This window comes from Pelophylax lessonae, assembly GCF_965119305.1.
Source record: "Pelophylax lessonae genome assembly, chromosome: 7".
NCBI classification, from domain to species: Eukaryota; Metazoa; Chordata; class Amphibia; order Anura; family Ranidae; genus Pelophylax; species Pelophylax lessonae.
In genome coordinates, this window is record NC_138774.1 from 218,582,145 (window position 1) to 218,598,090 (window position 15,946).

The following is a 15,946-nucleotide window of genomic DNA, read 5'->3' on the forward strand; positions in this document are numbered from 1 at the left end:
TGAACAGCTGCTCGGCTGTCATTACAAGTATGGGCGTCCGCAAGGCGGGGCAAGTGCCCCCCCCCTGGAATCTCAACTTCCCCTTTAAAGTGGTTGTTAAACCACTTTATACCATCCTGTCTGGTCTGTTTAACCTCCCTGGTGGAGTGGCGGTATTCCCGAGTGTGGCTCGGGGTGGAATTTCAGTGCCATTAGCGGTAACCCCGAGCCACACAGGGAGCATCGCTGGATCCTGGAAGAGGTTACTTACCTTGTCCCCGGGATCCTGTGATGTATTCCTGCAGTGTATGGCGGCCGGATCTTCTGCCTGATGCTGTGTGCCCTGGCTTCCATTTCCTGCGAGCGTCGCGTCGCAGGGGGGTGGAACCGGCGGCAAATTCAAAAAGTAAAACACACTGATATATTGTAATCCTATTGGATTACATTACTAAATAAAATAAATTGACATTAGTTTGCCCCCCAGTGCCCTTGCCTGCAGTTTTACTATATATATATATATATATATATCGAAAACGCAATGGCGTCATGGACATGAGCGCCACCCGACGCGTTTCATCACATTTGACATTGTCTGGGGTGTGGTCTAGTTGCACTAATATGTGGACAGTGTTTTCACTTCACGTTTAAAATATACGCAATTAACTTTCTTTATGTATTGAATTCAGAGCATACAGTATATCTCTGACTGATATTGTTGCAATATTTTGGGTGTGCAAACCCTACCTAATGCCAACAAGGAAATGCTTTTAGAGAGGCTGCAAGAGACAGACAACATACGCATACAGACATGATCTGGCAACACAACAATCGTTCTCATAATCAATTGATGGACTAACATGCTTGTATGCACCTGATGAATCTGCATGTTTATACTTAAAGTGATGGTAAACCTCATTTTTTTCTGTATTAGGTGCTTAACCACTTAAGCCCCGGAAGATTTTACCCCCTTCCTGACCAGGGCCTATTTTGCGATTCGGCACTGCGTGACTTTAACGGACAATTGCACGGTCGTGCGACGCTGTACCCAAATAAAATTGACATCCTTTTTTTCCCACAAACAGAGCTTTCTTTTGGTGGTATTTGATCACCTGTGCGATTTTTTGATCATGCGCTATAAACGAAAAAAGAGCGTCAATTTTGCAAAAATAACAATATTTTTCGCATTTTTTTATATGAAATTCCCCCCCCAAAAAATGTAAAAATCAAAATTTTTTAACATTTTAGGCCAATTTGTTTTCTGCTACATATGTTTGGTAAAAAAAAATTGCAAAAAGCGTATTTTGATTGGTTTGCGCAAAAGTTATTGCGTTTACTAACTAAGGGAAAGATTTTTGTCATTTTTATAGTTTTTTTTTTTTAACGAGTAATGGCGGCGATCTGCGATTTTTTTTTTTGCGGGACTGCGACATTGCGGCGGACAGATCGGACCCTTGACTGACACTTTTGACACTTTTGGGGGTACCAGTGACATTACTGCAATAATCAGTGCTATACATATGCACTGTTACTGTAAAAATGACACTGGCAGGGAAGGGGTTAACTTTATTGGAGAGGGAGAGGTTAAGTGTGTCCCTAGGGGCGTGATTCTAACTGTGATTGCATGTGGCTGTGTGTGTAACAGCACAGATCAACGGTCCTACATAGCAGGAACGAGTGATCTGTGCTTTTACACAGGGAAGAATGACAGGCGGCTTTGTTTACATTAGCCGCCTGCCTTTCTCCCTCTCCACCCTACGATCGCGAGTGACCGGCAGACATCGGGTCCGCCGGTCACACGCGCGGGCTTCTTAGGGTACGAGCGGGGGCGGGAGCGCACCTCCGGCTGCGCGCGCTCGCCCCCTGTTGGCTCCCAGGCTAGTGACGTACTGATACGTCACTTTGCCTGGGAGGGGCTGACCGCCGCGGTATATAGTCGGGCGGCGGTCGGCAAGTGGTTAAAGCAAAGTCCCTCTTTGCTCCTCATTTGTCCCTCCTTTTTTCTCATCTATATACTTGTATGTAAAATGCAATTTTTATCTTTCAAAAAAGTGTTTCCCAGTGCTAAACCTTTCATCCGATTTCTAAATCGCTGCATTTTTCACTTGACTTTTAGCGCTGCACTATAATGTATATATTTGATTTGCGCTATTTTATGTCTAGGGAAGCAGCTACATTTATCCTCTAAGCGCAGTTTCTTCTATCTTTTTATTAGGTAGGGTCTGTTAAGGACCTCAGGACGGCGGTCTGGCTTCCTAATGCAGCTCAAGTTCATACACGCTCTGTATTGTATGCATTAGACGCTGTAATCCTGCTAATAAAAACTCCCACAAAGCAAGGACCGTCTCTCCTTCCCCGTGTGCCCTGTATGATTTCCTATTAATTATATTTGTCCTGACTTGCTTTAAATGACAGTGTTTGAGCGCATTCCTGTACAATGAACAGAACGGCGGGTAAAGAATACAATCCCTTTGCTTCTTAAATAAACTGTTGAGGGATTTCCTAGGATCTTTCCCGGATGAATCAGGCACTCGATGTGAATGAGTGCACCCAGGTAAGGGCACTGCCCTGTCATGCCGGTAAACATTGTATTAAGTGGGAGGAACTTGCTTTAAGCAAACAGATGAGAAGGAAGGAGGTGACTGTGGAATGTACAAACATGACAAACGGGGCATTCAGCATGAAGTATTAGTGCGTAATCTTGGTGCCCAGGTATGAATGTGCCACCTTCAGCAAGAAAAGGCTTCCTGCCGCAAAGAAAGGACAGCCCGTACCGGCGTTACCTAGCCAAGATCCTGGAGACCTTCTGCCTTCAAGTCCAAGGTACAAAAATGGTAAGAGACGACTGATTGGATTTACTGCAGGTTAGCTTGTAGACGGAACTGGTGAGTTTATGATGCTAATTATACTGAGGGCCGGATTTCTACCACCGTAGGCACACAACCTTTGGCACCCAAGTTCTCCACTTGTATCCATACTTAAGGTTTGGAGTTGGGAGGGTGAGCATTCCCAGGGTGTCAGCTCATAATTCACATGTGGGATGTGTGTCACCTACACAGATTCATGTGCATCTTTAGTATATAAGAGAGGTTTTAATACCAAATACACATAAATGCAGATGTGACTTTATCAGAAAAGATTAAAGGAAAGCAGTAGGAGGGGAATTCCAGTTCTAGTCCATAGCTGATTACCTGTCCCCGCAATCCGACAGAAAAACTGTGACTTTTCTAAAAGTGACACTGCCATGATGGAAGCACTGGGGCCACCATTGCTGGCCTCCTGAAGAAAATGATTGTTGCCTGGCTGTGTCTGACATTACGTTACACATCCAGAACAAGCATGCTATGAATGCTAAGTCAGTGACTACTTTACTTCTTCTAGGTTAGCGACTACTATACTTCTTTTAGGTCAGTGACTACTATACTTCTTCTAGGTCAGCGAGTACTATACAGGGGCGTAACTACAGGGGTTGCAGGGGTTGCAATCGCTACCGGGCCCCATGCTCCAGGGGGCCCGGTAGCAAACCAGTGGGTGAACTTCCAGGATCGCAAAGGTCACACTTGCGACCGGACCCTGGCATTGCACCACTGTGGGGAGGCCCCAAGATTGCAGGAAGTGGGCCCACAAGATTGCAGGAAGGGGGCCCACTGCAGAACTTGTGAAAGAATCCTGCTGCGGGACCGTAATAAAAGGCCATGCAACGAGTGTAAAGAGCCCCAGGATTAGTGGGAAGAGCCCTGGGCTTGAAGGTAAGGGCCCCCCGGCCAGGGGTCTGGGGGGCCCTTCATGGTTACTTGCATCAGGGCCCTGAAGGTTCTAGTTACGCCTCTGGTACTATACCTCTTCTAGGTCAGCAACTACTTTATGTCTTCTAGGTTAGCAACTACTTTACTTCTTCTAGGTCAGCGAGTACTATACTTCTTCTAGGTTAGCGACCCCTATAATTCTAGGTCAGCAACTACTTTATGTCTTCTAGGTTAGCGACTACTTTACTTCTTCTAGGTCAGCGAGTACTATACTTCTTCTAGATCAGCGACTACTATACTTCTTCTAGGTCAGTGACTACTATGCTTCTTCTAGGTCAGCGAGTACTATACTTCTTCTAGATCAGCGACTACTATACTTCTTCTAGGTCAGCAACTACTATACCTCTTCTAGGTCAGCAACTTCTATACTTCTTCTAGGTCAGCGACTACTGTACTTCTTCTAGGTCAGCAACTACTATAATTCTTCTAGGTCAGTAACTACTATACTTCTTCTAGGTCAGCGAGTACTATACTTCTTCTAGGTCAGAAACCACTATACTTCTTCTAGGTCATCGACTACTATACCTCTTCTAGGTTAGCGACTACTATACTTCTTCTAGGTTAACAACCCCTATAATTCTAGGTCAGCAACCACCATGCTTCTTCTAGATCAGCGACTACTATACTTCTTCTAGGTCAGTGACTACTATACTTCTAGGTCAGCGACTACTATACTTCTAGGTCAGCAACTTCTATACTTCTTCTAGGTCAGCGACTACTGTACTTCTTCTAGGTCAGCAACCACTATACTCTTTCTAGGTCAGCGACTACTATACCTCTTCTAGGTCAGCGACTACTATATGTCTTCTAGGTTAGAAACTACTATACTTCTTCTAGGTTAGCGACCCCTATACTTCTAGGTCAGCGACCACTATGCTTCTTCTAGATCATTGACTACTATACTTCTAGGTCAGCAGCCACTATACTTCTTGTAAATAAATGACCATTTTACTTCTTCTTGGTCAGCGACCACTATACTTCTTGTATTGTAGGTCAGCGACTACTATATCTCTTCTAGGTCAGCTAACACTATACTTCTTCTAGGTCAGCAACTACTATACCTCTTCTAGGTCAGCCACCACTATGCTTCTTCTAGGGCAGCGACTACTATACTTTTTCTAGGTTAGCGTCCCCTATACTTCTAGGTCAGCGACCCCTATACTTCTTCTAGGTCAACGACCATTATACCACTTCTAGGGCAGTGAGTACTATACTTTTCTTCTAGCTCAGCGACTACTATACTTCTTCTAGGTCAGCGACTACTATACTTCTAGGTCAGCGACTACTATACTTCTAGGTCAGCGACTAGTATACTTCTTCGAAGTCAGCGACTACTGTACTTCTTCTAGGTCAGCGATTACTGTACTTCTTCTAGGTTATTGACCCCTATACTTTAAGGTCAGCAACCACTATGCTTCTTCTAGGGCAGCAACTACCATACTTCTTCTAGGTAAGCGACCCCTTTACTTCTTCTAGGTCAGCGACCCATATGCTTCTTCTAGGGCAGCGAATACTATACTTTTCTTCTAGGTCAGAGACTGGCATAATTTTTCTAGGTTGGTGACCGCTATACTTCTTCTAGAGCAGTGATCACTATACTTCTTCTAGGGCAGCCACAACCATACTTCTTCTAGGTCAGCAATGATTATACTTCTTCTAGGTCAGCCACCACTACACCTCTAGGGCAGTGAGTACTATACTTTTCTTCTAGGGCAGCGACTGCTATACTTTTCTTTTAGGTCAGCGAGTACCATACTTCTAGGTCAGCGACCACTATACTTCTTCTAGGAAATGAACCATTATACTTCTTCTAGGTCAGCGACTACTATACTTCTTCTAGGTCAACGACTAGTATACTTCTTCGAGGTCAGCGACTAGTATACTTCTTCTAGGTCAACGACTAGTATACTTCTTCGAGGTCAGCGACTACTATACTTCTTCTAGGTCAACGACTAGTATACTTCTTCGAGGTCAGCGACTACTGTTCTTCTTCTAGGTCAGCGACTACTATACTTCTTCTAGGTCAACGACTAGTATACTTCTTCGAGGTCAGTGACTACTGTTCTTCTTCTAGGTCAGCGACTACTATACTTCTTCTAGGTCAACGACTAGTATACTTCTTCGAGGTCAGCGACTACTATACTTCTTCTAGGTCAGCGACTAGTATACTTCTTCGAGGTCAGCGACTACTGTTCTTCTTCTTCTAAGTCAGCAAGAAAGCATTGAAGTCAAAGCTTCAGTGTGAAAGTGAGGCAGTCCTTATGATAGAGTCCCTTTCAGCCTCTTTTAAACTAAACTTGTAGCTAGTATAGAACAGTAGTCTACATAAAGTTGTAAACAATATGTGTAATGGGTGTACTTTAGAAAAAAAATTAAAGAACGTGCAACCAGATATTTTTTAGTTTTGCAAACAGAGTGGAGGTATTTAACAAATGTCACGTTTTTATAGCTCAGTAAATTAACCATCTCTATTGTCACTGTCACTGGGATGTAAACTGAGGGGATTTCCTAATATTGGCAGCCACCAACAAAAGTGAAAGAACATTTCCCAGCATGGGTCTTTCTTGGAAATCACAGATAACAAGTTGAAACCTTTCTCAACTCTATACAGACAACAAATTCTTTCTCTGGAGTTTCACTTTAGGCAGGCATGGGATCATCAACACCTGCTCTTGCTGAGTACCCCCATCCTTCATATGGTAATTTGGCTGGTGACTTAGATATCACATCATAGTGGTATATTCATCTGCCATCTAGCTTCTGCCACTTCGGCATACTCATGCAAACAAAAGATAAACTCTGATTGGTTCTCTACAGAGCTCTGCACTGTTCAATTGAGAACATCACTAAACACAGCTTGCAGGCTGTGGCACAGAACAGAACCATAGCACATCTGCCCTACAAATCCAGACGGCACTATACATTTTAATTACCAGCATCACCCTTGAGGTTCTCTTATGCTTCAATTTTCTAATTATGTGTGATTACAGTACGGCTCCATGAGTCTGTAGACTATACTGGGGGTATGTATGTGTAAATTGGAAAATAAGGTTTATTTTCCTGGGCGAAGTCTGTGGTTGCATGTGCATTGCATTGCTCTTTTGTCTAGGGGTTTTGCTTGTTTATAGGAAATCTGTGGTGTATTATAAGTAAGAACATATTTTCAAGTTTTATTGCAGCTTTTGACTTAAAGAGCAACTATTGGAAAACATATTGTATTCTGATAAATGGGTGCACCTAATACTGTAAACCCAGAGAGAAAAAAAAAACCTGTAAGACAAAGGCATTATAAAATACTTACCTTAGAACAAAGCCCTCCAGTGGCGCCCGCACACCGCTGAGACAGTTATTGCCATTGCACACGCTGCACCCTTCCTACAATACATATACATAAGGTTGAATAAAGACATGGTTGGGTGAATATGCAGGTGTAATCCAACAGCCTTAAAGAGGTTGTAAAAAAAAAAAAAACCTGTAAGACAAAGGCATAATGAGCTAGTATGCATACTTACCTTAAAACAAAGCCCTCCAGTGGCGCCCGCACACCGCATAGACAGTTATTGCCATTGCACACACTGCACCCTTCCTACAATACATACACATAAGGTTGAATAAAGACATGGTTGGTTGGGTGAATATGCAGGTGTAATCCAACAGCCTTAAAGAGGTTGTAAAAAAAAAAACCTGTAAGACAAATGCATAATGAGCTAGTATGCATCGCATACTAGCTCATTATGAAATACTTACCTTAGAACAGTGATGGCGAACCTTGGCACCCCAGATGTTTTGCAACTACATTTCCCATGATGCTCAACTATACTGCAGAGTGCATGAACATCATGGGAAATGTAGTTCCAAAACATCTGGGGTGCCAGGGTTCGCCATCACTGCCTTAGAACAAAGCCCTCCAGCAGTGCCCACAAACCGCTCAGACAATTGACATCTTCCCCGGTGTTTCTCCTGGGAGCTGCCGTTTACAGCACTGGCTCTGAAGGTCCAGCACGGTAACTTAGAACTTCAGAGCGCATGTGCTGATGACGTCATCGGCTGCATGCACTCTGAATATCTCCTAAACCAGTGATGGCGAACCTTGGCACCCCAGATGTTTTGGAACTACATTTCCAATGATGCTCATGCACCCCTGCAGTGTAATTGAGCATCATGGGAAATGTCGTTTCAAAACATCTGGGGTGCCAAGGTTCGCCATCACTTTCCTAAACTGTGCAAGTTTAGGAGATATTCACAGTACCTACAGGTGAGCCTTATTATAGGCTTACCTTTAGGTACAATTAAAAAATAAGACTTTACTTCCTCTTTAAAGGGTCAGTCCACTCAAAAGTGAGAGATCAGCTATAGGGGGAACCTAGCAGGCTGAGTCAGCCTTGACTTATTATATGTTTAGGAAACTCCAATGTCAAGATCTCCCTGACATAATTAATTCCCAGCTGTGTTCCTGTGCACCTGGGAGTTTTGGGTGTTCCTGCCCACCATTGTATGTTCCAGCTCTATAATATAAAATGGACAATCAACTCAGTAAAGTGGGACCCTCTCAAAATAGTCACGGCATATGTGCAGACAAAGAAATAGGGTCCTAGTCACAGTGAGGGTAGCAGCCCCCTCCCCTCCTTCCCCCTGATTTCTTCTATTGACATTGCTAAAGATGACAACATGCTCGGAGAAGCTGCCCCACAAATACTGTACTGGCGACCCTAGCATAAGGAACAAACTATTCAGAGAAAGGAGATACAATAAGACACGTGGCCACTCACTAAAACTTGAGGAAAGGCGGTTTAACCTTAAAGTGCGTAAGGGGTTCTTCACTGTAAGAGCGGTAAGGATGTGGAATTCTCTTCCACAAGCAGTCGTATCAGCGGGGAGCATTGATAGTTTCAAAAAACTATTGGATGGACACCTTAAAGACCACAACATACAGGGGTATACAATGTACGGTTAAAAGCAAACACACACACACATCATAGGTTGAACTGGATGGACTTGTGTCTTTTTTCAGCCTCACTAACTATGTAACTATGTAACTATGTAATGTCTGTACGTACATGGACCACCCATCAGACACCAACTGCTTACAAGTGTACAGGGCAGCCATCAGAAATTTTGGGCCCCTAACACAGTTACCACCAACATTCCCCAGGGCCCACCAACCATGTCATCATCCTCCTCCAGTCCCATGTATTACTTCTCCTCCATTCCCATGTCCTCTTTTATCCCATGTCCCCTCCTCCTCCAGTTCCATCGCCTCCATCCTAGGAAAATAAAGGTGAATGGTTTTAGTAGATGCTGCCCCTCCTGTCCAGGCGTGAACAGCTGGAGAACAGGGGAGGGCAGGGTCTACAGCTGTGTGTGAGGGCTAGTGAGGGGCAGGACCCCCTACATAGTGCCAGTCTGCAAGGGATTGGCAGAGCTTACAATTGAATGGTATTGCAAGGACAGATGACAACCCTACCCTGTTTGGGAACCCCCAGGATGCCCAGGCCCCCTACATGTGTATGGGCTGTACCCCCCTGATGGCGGCCCTGCAAGTGTATCCTCACCTAACCAGTAGAGCTTTGACAAACTGCACTTTCCACTTATGTACTGAAATAAGACATTTTCATATGCTTACATTTTTAGCATCTAAATAATTGTTTTTTGTGGTCTTATTCTTTTTTCACATGCCTTGATCTGTATTTTTCTCCATATTCATATACAGTCCAATATGTTGTTCAATGCTAAATCTCCCCGGCATTATTATAGTTTGTCTCAACCAGCCCCTGGCAAGATCAGTTGATTTGCCAGGCCGCTTGGTCCAAATGGGAATGTGGAGAAAAAATCATGTGAAATTAAAAAGAAAAACAGATTTGGGTGGGCTGATACTTTAGCAAGCTCTTCAGAAGGTCAAAACTTAGAGCAAAGGAGAGGTTGCCCACCTATTGGGAGATAATTCCAAATTCTTATAAAGACCAATTTTCTCCAGAACAATGAATGCACCGGATGAGTCACAAAGAAACTGGTATGCCTACTTTCCTCCCTCTCGCCTTTCCCGGAAATCACAAGTTCCATTCAGCAAAACTAAAGCTAAGCTGAAAAAAGCAATTCTGAATAAATTGAGCAAGTGCATCATTCACTGCTTGGATGATCCTACTGGTCATGTGACAGACAGCCCCAAAAAATGCTTGGCAAGACACGTTTCATCTACGCTATCTCAGCATTTACAGTGATGTTGTGAAATCCAGCTTTAGTGAAACCACATACATTGTGATTTGAGGTTTTTTGTTATGTTTAGACCACATCAAATGCTTTTTTCTGCAAGGCGTGCAAACATGGTTCTCGTTTAACTGGTTCTAATGAAATTATAGTTGTCATTACTTTTTCTTCTGTATTATGCATGCATAGGTTCCAAGTATACCCAAAACGACCATACAAATCGTTCTTTTATGCCCCAGTAGCACAAAAATCCAAAACCACCAGTGTATAGCAAATGGTATAATGACAATATTTGGCTTAATTGTTGACGACACCAAACCCCTATGCTTCCTGCAACATGGGTTTGGGATCGGGATGTTTTTTTTTCCCAGCCAATGCTTTCTAAAGCCTCGTACACACCCAAGGAATTTCCGCCGACCGGTCGTCCGTCTTTTTTCCAGAGTGGTGTCTGTTGGTTGGAATGTGCTCTAGACTGCACACGAATTTTCCCGTACGACAGAATTCTATTTTAGAAGTGATGTCATGTTGGATTGCTTTCTATGTGTTCTTTCATCTCTGAGCATGCCTAGTCTTGCTCATAAGATTTTTCCCCGTCGAAATCTGCACTAATGAGACGAAAATCGGACGCGTGTTGACGGACGACAAAAATTATATAGCACACCAGAAATTTTCGGCCGAAAAGTCGGAGTCGGTTGTCGGAAGCACCATACTAACAAGCCGAAAATCGGCAGATCGGTCGCCGGACGAAATTTCCCGGCCAAATTTCTTATCGTGTGTACGGGGCTTTACTATGCAAGGTTTTCCGAACTTGCTGGTTGAACTCAATGAACAGGATTTTTTTAACCTGTGTAATGTACGTAGAGTAACGCAGTTAAGCTATGTCAACAGGTGTAAACCACCAGCTGCGTTATTATTCTGCTGAAAACAACATCCTGAACTTATCGGCAAATCCCCTCCTTGGCCTGATTTCAAGCAGACAGATTAACAACTTAGTTAATGGATGTTACCTAATTTCCCAACGTTCAGAACTGGGTTACCTACTGTTGTGTGAAAATCCCTTAAACGTCTATTCGTACTAAAGCATCGATTAGTATGAAGTTGTTGTGAGATTTCAAGCTGGAAAAATGTTGTATGAGGTATACAGATGGTGAAGTAGCCATCTTGTCCAAACCTATCATTTGCAGAATGCTATTGGTACTTCTGCATATTTTTAAACCAGCTGCTCACTACTTAAATATAAAAACTGCAATTGATAGGGGTTTGACATCACCAATTTTACTTTAATCTGACTTTTGCTGGTGTCTTGTAGGAAGGCCTTAAAGAAGAAGTAGAACCAAAGATCTTTTGGCCCTACTTCTTCTGGGAATAACAGAAGTGCATTCCTGTGTCCCCCATTCAACTGACAGTGGCCTACAGCCAGCTGTTGGCTGATGTCACTCAGCCGATTCAAACTCTAGAGGAATCCCGACTTTAATGTGAGGATCCACCCAGATGTCCGACCGGCAGCTGGCTCAGCATCTCAACACGCTGCTGAGAGCCTGAGACAGCCACTCCCACCCCTCTGCAGTCCAGCACTCCAGTGAGTGCTAGAGGGACAGAGCAGAGAGATCTGTCACTGACAGTCACCATCTCTCTGTTCACTGAGGACCGAGAATTGAGCGATCAACGGTCTTTGATCGCTTGGTGCTTGGTCTTACAGGCAGTAGGGGACAGATGCAGCATTGGACCAATGCTGCATCCACATAGGTGAGTATGAATGTTTATTTTTTCATATCTCACACTTTTCTTTTTTTTTATAATTGTATTTTTAATTTGTTTTTAAAAGAAAACCGCAAACAAAAGGCAAATGGCCACAATTAAGCTCACACTTTTCTTTTAAAGAAAACTTGTCTAAAACTAGGTAAATTTCAATTTTATGGTCGAAAAATACATAGGCTCTCTTCTCAATCACAACTTCAAATAGTAGAAGAATTTACAAACTTGGGTATACAAATACATACCAGTCTTTCCATGTTTGTACCACTAAATGTAAACCCAATTATCTCTTGGATGGAAACCAGATTACACATATGAAACACCCTTCCCCTGAACCTCACTGACTGCATCAGCTTGGTTAAAATTATTTACTACCTCAAATTTTCTAATGTTTTCAGGGCAGGCTTGGTGTTCCTATCCTGTAACCTGTTAAAGAAAGTAGGCACTCTGGTGTCCATGTTTATGTGGAACAACAGCTTTGCAATTAAATTAACCTCCTTATAGGCCATAGTGGCAGATGGTGGCTTCGCTTTGCCTAATGTGTTCCACGTTTTTTAGCCTCCTAACTCCTTTATATACAGGAATGGATTAACGCATTGGGAGAAAATGTAGCCACCACCCTAGCAGGGCAATTTTAGAACATATGGGGCCTAAAAAAAACAAATGTGTCCTCCTTTGCCTCTTCTAAAACACTCCAGATCTGACCAGCATAAGGCACAGCAGTCTATAAATAAATACACTGTGGAGGTTTTTGTGCCTACAATGCTATGTTGCAACCCAAATATTAAAGAGCCATATAATTATCTTGACACTATGTGATGGGCATCGCGAGAGATTACATTTATTTTTCAAATACTTGTTAACAATAAGTTTATTAGCTTTGACAGTCAGTTCACACTGTGGCGACACAACTTCGGGGGCGACTAGGGAAGTCGCCGTGCACCGCGACTTCGGCACGACTTACATGGACTTCACATAATGGAAGTCAATGCAAGTCGCTCCGACTTCGGTCAAAAGTAGTGCAGGAACTATTTTCTAAGTCGGAGCGACTATTACATGCAGTCTGCTAATTTTGTAAAAAAAAATGGCTAAATTGGTGCAGAAAAAACACATAATCTGTATAGAGGTCAATTATTGGCCCTGCAACTGTTCTTAACCTCCTAAACTACAACTACTGTCTGACTAGCCTTATAGGAGGTCATATTTTATCACCCCATAAGCGGGTTTCAAATAGGTTTACGCAAGGTCATTGAACATTTTCTTGTTCAGCAGCTTTTTGACCTTAAAAGTCATCACTTGTTCTTCCTGTGTTGAAATTCATTGGAGTTTTGATTACTTTGGAATTTTCATGACTTTCTTTTCCTCGGTACATGCTGCGGCTCTGATAGTAAAGCTGGTGCAGCATTTTACTAAGTATGAAAAACTCTTTAATATCGCATCTGGGAACTCTTAATCATATTGCACCTGTCTAAAGCTTTTATACAAATTCATTTAGATCTACAATCAACTGTACAATGGCCTATCTAAGTAATTAATTCAATCATTATCCAATTAGGTCAGCCATTTCACTTACCATATATACTCGAGTATAAGTCGACCCGAATATAAGCCGAGGCCCCTAATTTTACCACAAAAAAGTGGGAAAACTTATTGACTCGAGTATAAGCCTAGGGTGGGAAATGCAGCAGCTACTGGACCCAACTGGACAACCACGAGACACAAAACAGGGGCTGCGGGCATGGTACAGGAGATGGCGCAGGTCATGGTATAGGCATGGCACAGGTCATGGTAAGGTCATGGCACAGGTCATGGTACAGGCATGGCACAGGTCATGGTATAGGAATGGTACAGGCATGGCACAGGAGATGGTATAGGCATGGTACAGGCATGGCACAGGTCATGGTACAGGCATGGCACAGGTCATGGTACAGGCATAGCACAGGTCATGGTACAGGAGATAGTATAGGCATAGCACAGGTGATGGTACAGGCATGGCACAGTATGTACAGGCATGGCACAGTAGGTATAGGCATGGCACAGTATGTACAGGCATGGCACAGTAGGTATAGGCATGGCACAGTATGTACAGGCATGGCACAGTAAGTATAGGCATGGCACAGTATGTACAGGCATGGCACAGTAGGTATAGGCATGGCACAGTATGTACAGGCATGGCACAGGAGATGCAGTGCTGCGGGCATGGTACAGGATATTCTCCTGAGGAAATTTCCATGAGGAAATGCAGGGGCTGTGGAGGAGTCTCCCTTACCTTTCGGGGAGGCGCCTTTGATTTGAAAATCGCGCCGCCTGGCGCCAATACGTCACCGTGAATATGCCGCCGATGCTCGGGAAAGCCCGTACACAATTGCACATGCGTGGTAAGACGTCGGCGCTGGGCGGCGCCATTTTTAAAAAGACAGTGACTCGAGTATAAGCCAAGGGGGGCATTTTTAGCATGAAAAAACATGCTGAAAATCTCGGCTTATACTCGTGTATATACGGTATTTGTTGGTAAATCTATAGGCGATAGTTCATTTAGACTGTACTATAATGTGCAGCTGGCTTATTTATATTTCAGCATACAGAATGATAAATTAGACAAACAGTTCTATAAAATGATAAAGCAGATTACATTTTGCTCCATGTAGACCGGGGTTCTCCAAACTGCGGCCTGGGGCCTGGATGTGGCCCTTTGCTTCTCTTTATCCAGCCCTTGGGGCACTACTCCTCTTACTAACACCAATGATGGGAAACCATTCATCTCACTGACAGCATCAATGTGGCACACTATTCCTTACACTGACACCAATTATGGGACACCATTCCTCTCACTGATAGCATCAATAAAGCACTATTCCTTCCAATAAAACCAATGATGGGGCATTTCTTGCTTCCACTGACCACAGTCTGGACCACTAAAAACCCTGAAGGACAGTAAACTGGCCCTTCACTTAGAAAGTTTGGAGAACCCTGATGTAGACCATTGAACAGCCACATTCCCGTCCGGTGTTTCTTCTTCCTACGGTGTTTCTTCTCCCTCTTCTCTTTCTGGTGATGTCTTCTTCATCCGCCGCCACTGCCCGCTAAAAATAAAAAACACAGTCTTTCCCCCCGACGCTAGTTGCCTCCGTTCTGTCAGCTCCCGCTGTCTGCCATTTCTTATATATCAATGGGGCATGGCCATACGTTCGCTCGAAGACCTCGCCCCTTGGGATGTCACCGGAAAGAGAAGTGGGAGAAGGCAGCAGAGGGAGAAGTAACACCGGAGGAAAAAGACACGATTTTTAAAAAAGGACTTGTCAAAAACCATCTCTTGTTTTTTGTACCACTGCACTTCTTTTTTTGTTGGTGAATGGGTAGGGGTACAATGTAGGGGTAGGGGCAGGATTTGGGGTCCCCTTGTTAAAAGGGGCTTCTAGATTCCGATAAGCCCCCTGCCCAGGATTGTAAGGAAGAGGCCCTTGTCCCCATCAACAAGGCGCCCCACCCCCATGCGGCCTGGTATGGTTCAGGAGGGGGTGGGCCGCTCTCTCGCCCCTCAGTTTTCTGATCTGTGGCTACATGAACCTGGGGGGACCCCACGCTGTTTTGTTTTTTTTACAATTTATTTTTTCTGCCAATTATTTTTTTGTACATTCATCTGCCAGCAACCCCGCTGACAGCTGTTGACTTATTGGTTGTTAAGGACATGGCGGCTGGATTCCCAGCCAACTTCTTGGCAACCAGCTACAGTATATACAGTGGAAAAATAAAAACGGCAAAACACATCAAAAAACTGCATCACAAACACAACACTTGCGTTTCTGGTGCAATTCCATTGAATTTTATTACACACAAAACACAGGAAAAAAAAGCCCCCGACCCTTTCCAAAAACACACCGGCTGCAAAATGCATAGATGTGAATGTATACCTTAAGAAAGCATGTAAATGGGCTGTAGTACATTTCTGCAAAATGCACTAAAAAATGCATTGGTGTGAACATAGGGTAATGGCTGTTGTTGGAGTGCTCTCTCCTCATCCCTGCTGCCACCGCTGGCTGACACAGGTGCCCAAGTAAATGGAACGAAGAAGGCTGAAAATAGATAAGTATATACAGTAAACCCCCCTCCATTGCGGGGGTTACGTTCTGGACCCAGCCGCGAAAAGTGAAAATCTGCGAAATAGAAAAACCCTATTAAAATGCATTGTAGGCATGTTTTTTTTA

The 15,946-nt window shown here is 43.7% G+C and overlaps 1 protein-coding gene across 4 annotated transcripts in view; it reads left to right on the forward strand.

Annotated features, from left to right (window-relative positions):
* RALGDS (ral guanine nucleotide dissociation stimulator) overlaps positions 1 to 15,946 on the forward strand; it is a 239,030-nt gene that overhangs the window by 75,766 nt on the left and 147,318 nt on the right. The window contains exon 1 of one of the 4 annotated variants that reach the window (XM_082262831.1): positions 2,683 to 2,810. The exons of the other annotated variants lie outside the window; for them this stretch is intronic. Coding sequence (XP_082118957.1) covers positions 2,691 to 2,810 — 120 coding nt within the window. The 5' untranslated portion in view covers positions 2,683 to 2,690. Of the gene's footprint in view, positions 1 to 2,682; positions 2,811 to 15,946 lie in introns of those variants that run through there. 4 annotated transcript variants of the gene reach the window in all.